This window comes from Pagrus major, chromosome 17 (genome assembly GCF_040436345.1).
Source record: "Pagrus major chromosome 17, Pma_NU_1.0".
Lineage (NCBI taxonomy): Eukaryota > Metazoa > Chordata > Actinopteri > Spariformes > Sparidae > Pagrus > Pagrus major.
In genome coordinates this window covers 7,417,089-7,421,384 of record NC_133231.1, presented here as the reverse complement: position 1 = coordinate 7,421,384, position 4,296 = coordinate 7,417,089, and the positions used below count along the sequence as shown (strand labels likewise).

The following is a 4,296-nucleotide window of genomic DNA, read 5'->3' as shown; positions in this document are numbered from 1 at the left end:
ACAATAAAACACAGAAGCAATGCAACTTAATGAAAGCGCAGCAAGCGGTGTGTCCTCAAGCTGTTTACCATAGACTAATCAGCCTACGCATCTCATTAATAGAGCCTGACTCATGTCGTTTGGAATGTAAGCCTTGAAACAGGGTCACGCGGCCCAGAAAAAAATGCAAGGACAAGAAACCAAGGTAACAGTGACACTGCATAAGAATCACCCGGCATGTGTCTCGTAGAATGCAACGGTTTGGCTGTGTATATGAGTATATGCAAATATGAATGACTTCTAGTGGTTCATGCATGATTTATGAACGTTACAGCTCACATGTAGGGATGAGGCACATCCCCACATGAAAAATGACTGTTTTTCAGGAGGAGCGCGTGGCATGTTTTATTCTCTTCTGCAGGCCTCTTCACACAGCATTAACAACCATCAGGGTGAAAGAGAGGGCTGAAGGTTGCTTCCACGTGGACTCAGCTGGGGCAGAAACTAAGAATCTTCCTCTACCAAGAGCAGGAAGTTGGTCTCTGACTCGCCTGGACGCCTGGGCATGAACATTTTTAGCAAGTCTGCAGATGATAAACCTCTTTTCCTAAGCTTTAAATGTCATCTGCAAAATTTAAGTCTGCAAATCACCGCGATAACATCAAATATAACCTTTTAAAAAGAGCGATACCTCACTTTGGAAATGTAATTAGCTCTTTTGAAGTGGTGAAGGCTTAAGGTTTGGGAAGTAGGGCAACTCTTTCATGTGTGATTAGGGGCTCTTAAGTCCGTCCTCACGAAGAGAGTAAAGACAAAATCAAAGGAGACAGGTAAGGTAGAGGCTCATCAACCTTGAAATGTCACAGGCACTTGGCTGTGGTTGCCCAGGACCCTGTCCGCACGCTTAGAGCGAGAATTTACAGTGCAGTGCTGAGAAGGAGAATAGAGAGTCTCCTGTGGCAAAGAGAGAGACCTGGAAGGTGAGGGAAGAGGAGCAGAGAGGAGGAAGCGAGAGCAGAGGAGGGTGTACGGTGTCAGCGCTGTCGACTGCAGTCAAATTGCTCACTACAATCAAACCGACGTGGATATTTGGCTCAGATGCATGAAGCCGGGCCTTACTGGCTTACCTCAGCACTGCACCAGAGAGAGACTGTCACTGGATATTACCATGTGGGCCACTGAGCTGATTCTCCCACATCACAGTGGACGGGGACAGCTTTACATCCCTCCGTACACCCACTCTCCTGCCCTGGGGACACACACTCCGCGTACTTCCTGAAATGTGTCTGTGCACAATTTCTCTGTTGGAAACATTCGCATTAAATATGAATAGCCTTAATAATAAATGGAGGCTCTCAGAGATTGCATCCCGGGTGCAAAAAAAAGAAAAATATGATCCAGTGTTTGTGACTCAAAGCTCTTAACATTCTCGGTTGCTCTCATGTTTTGGTGCCATTTTCAATCATTTGGGACCAATTTGATACCACATAATGCTTTTCAGGTCATTGCTCACTCTGTATTTAAGTGCTTTTCTTGTCCTTTCTGTCGCCTTGTGGATATACAATACAGTGTCTGAGCTATTTCTACAGTAGAAGACAAAAATGTTGCAGCAGACTTACACTTTGTGAATGTTTGAATACAGTTTCAGGCTACAATATGGTAGAGAATGTGTGAATGGCATTAATTCCTCAGTCATACACAAAAGGTTCATAAGCAGAGCAGCATCTTAAGTCAAAGTTTCCTCTATTTCCTCCTCCAGGGACAAGTGCGCAGAGGAGTGGCTGGGACTGGATCTAGTTTTCAGGCTGATGGAGCCGTACTGTTTGGCCGAGCGCTTGGAATAAGCGATGACCTTCCTCCTGTACATCTCCCCCTTCCACATGGAGATCATGAGCAGCGTGGAGAGCACCACGCCGCCCAGCGTGAGCAGGCACAGTCCCGCTATGACGCACCGGTCCAGGTGGGCACCTATGCGGGCGCTCTCCATCTCCAGCCTCTCCATCTCCCTCGCCGACACGCTGTCACGGTCCACCACCACATCCCGAGGCACGGCGTAGGAGATGATCACCAAGGAGATCCCGGTCACTAAGAACGTGACTGCACTGATAAAGCCGTAGTCTACAGAGCTCCCGGAGCCCTCCCCGAAGGACAGATCATCCTCGGACATGAAGGAAAGCTCCGGGAAAGTCTCGGAGCAAGGCTCGCCGTTGCGCACGGGTCTGTGAGTACTTTTACAACTATTATCCGGGCTGGCCAGACGCAGGTTAACATTCTCATCAATATATGTGAAAGAAGTCTCTAATTCCTCGTCGCAACAAACCCGGACTTTCTCCTCGCCGAGGGGACCGAGTTTACCCGTCCTTGGTGCTGCTGAATGACACCGGTCGTGGCAGCCGCGGGCCGGGTTACAGCAGCCCTCCCCCGGGAGCGCTCCTCCTGTTGATCCGCCCGACTTGCGGATGTGCAGCGCGCTGGAAACCCGGTCAAGGACGTCGGGATGATCGGGCTGTTTGCCTCCCTCGTCCGCGTGAAGCAGCTCCGGAGAAGCCATTCGTGTTTCACCTCCAGCTGGTTCACTCTGAGCCGTCCTCCCACGATGTTGACACCGCACAGCATCCCTAATAAGAGGGGCACACACACAAACACACACACACACACACACACACACACACACACACACACACACACACACACACACACACACACACACACACCAGCTCTAAGTTAAATGGCGCATCTTAATTAGATTACACTCACAGCAAAGCGTGAAACCTAAGATCCACAATGCGCAAAAAAAACAACAACCAAAAAACAACTTGCGTGCGTAATTTGGAACGGTGCGCAAAATGCACATGTCTTCTTACAGTATGCAGGCTAGACTGAAATGGACACCACTTTAAAGTTGATCGGATCGTTTAGGAGAAATCCGTGCAGCCCTCTTGAAAGGCGCTTACAGAGGCTGTGATTAGCCAAATGCCTCTGTATCCAATTAGAGAAACAATCCACGTATAAACCGAGATTAAGCGACACTCTGTTTTTTTAAAAAAGGGGGCACAGCCTATAGAGCAGGAGCTGAAACTAAACCACGCATAAAATATACATAACCATAGTTGGTCTACTTGCAAGAGCATCAGAATGAAATTGTTCCACGAGACTGTCACTTCTCCGAGCTAAATCCATCCCACACTTCTATCATACGCGTCGGATCACTCCTGCACACTTTATCTGAATTCAGCAGAAGATGTGAGACGCTCCTCCGCATTGAGGGTGGACCGGTCGTGCACAATCCGGTTTTATTCCTCTCTAATCCCTCACAAAACCCTCCTCAGACTGCACACACAAGCAGAAAAATACACTCACCGCGCTACTTCAGCATCCCTTCCGCCCTCTCCTCTTCATAGACACTAGAGTTCACGCAACGGGGACGGATTACAGAAAAAAGCCTTATCAGTGTGGATGCTTTGACTGTACTCCTCTCTGGGCTGCTCGGTGCTGCACTGAGGCGAGCTCTCTGTTAGTCCCTCCCACACACAGAGCCTCAGCTGCCCGCGCCGTGGCGCTGAAAGGAGCGCCGCTATCTGTGAGCCGATTGAGATCACTAGCAGTCAGTCAACACACGCACGGGATGAGGATCTGAAGGGGCCGAGGCGAACACCGGGACCCGAGCATCGTATTTTACTGGCAATGCCCTTCCCTTAGGAAGCATTTTAGGAGGATGTGATGCTGCAGAAATCTCAGTGTACAACTATAAAGCTCCTCAAAGGTGAAGGACGGTTAGGAGATAAAGATATCACTATAGAGTTAGTCTCCAAAGGGGAGTTTACAGGAGCTCAGGTGCTATAGAGTGTCATAAGGTTGCAAATCAAGTCAGTACTGAATGCCATACATTTGACATACTGATGCGAGAAGAGATAAATACTCATAATGTACAGTTAAAGGTGCAATGTGTAAAAATTGGAGACCTGTCAATTCATACTCCGAACAAATAGGGGGCAGCATTTCAACAGGGTAACCTCTAATTGTCGCCAAATGTAGCTGCCATTAGCCAGTTAGCTTATTTAGCCATCTGCCCAGAGTTGGAGCTGCGTTGGAGATGGGGGGACTATCACCTCTTAAAGGGGCATTGTGTAGTTTTGGAGAAGAAATTCAAACTCAGAGATTAAATATTTACAATATTTATGAGGTAATAATACAATCTCAGAAATATTTAGCTTTTCTGTGACTGAATAAACAAGCTGTTCTCAGAGGAAAATAAGGTCCCCAGAACACTGTTTGAAGCTAGAAAAGTGGCAGGGTCCGCCAAGTATGAACAAAGTA

At 48.0% G+C, this 4,296-nt stretch overlaps 1 protein-coding gene across 1 annotated transcript; it reads right to left on the bottom strand.

The window, feature by feature from the left end:
• Nucleotides 1–1,705: 1,705 nt before the first annotated feature.
• Nucleotides 1,706–2,530, bottom strand: tmem74 (transmembrane protein 74). The gene has a single exon (XM_073484730.1). The coding sequence runs from the start codon at nucleotides 2,528–2,530 to the stop codon at nucleotides 1,706–1,708; it is 825 nt and encodes a 274-aa protein (XP_073340831.1).
• Between the last annotated feature and the right edge of the window lie 1,766 nt (nucleotides 2,531–4,296).

Coding starts and splice junctions, on each gene's coding strand:
- tmem74 (XM_073484730.1), bottom strand. CDS start 2,530: ATGGCTTCTCCGGAGCTGCTTCACGCGGACGAGGGAGGCAAACAGCCC.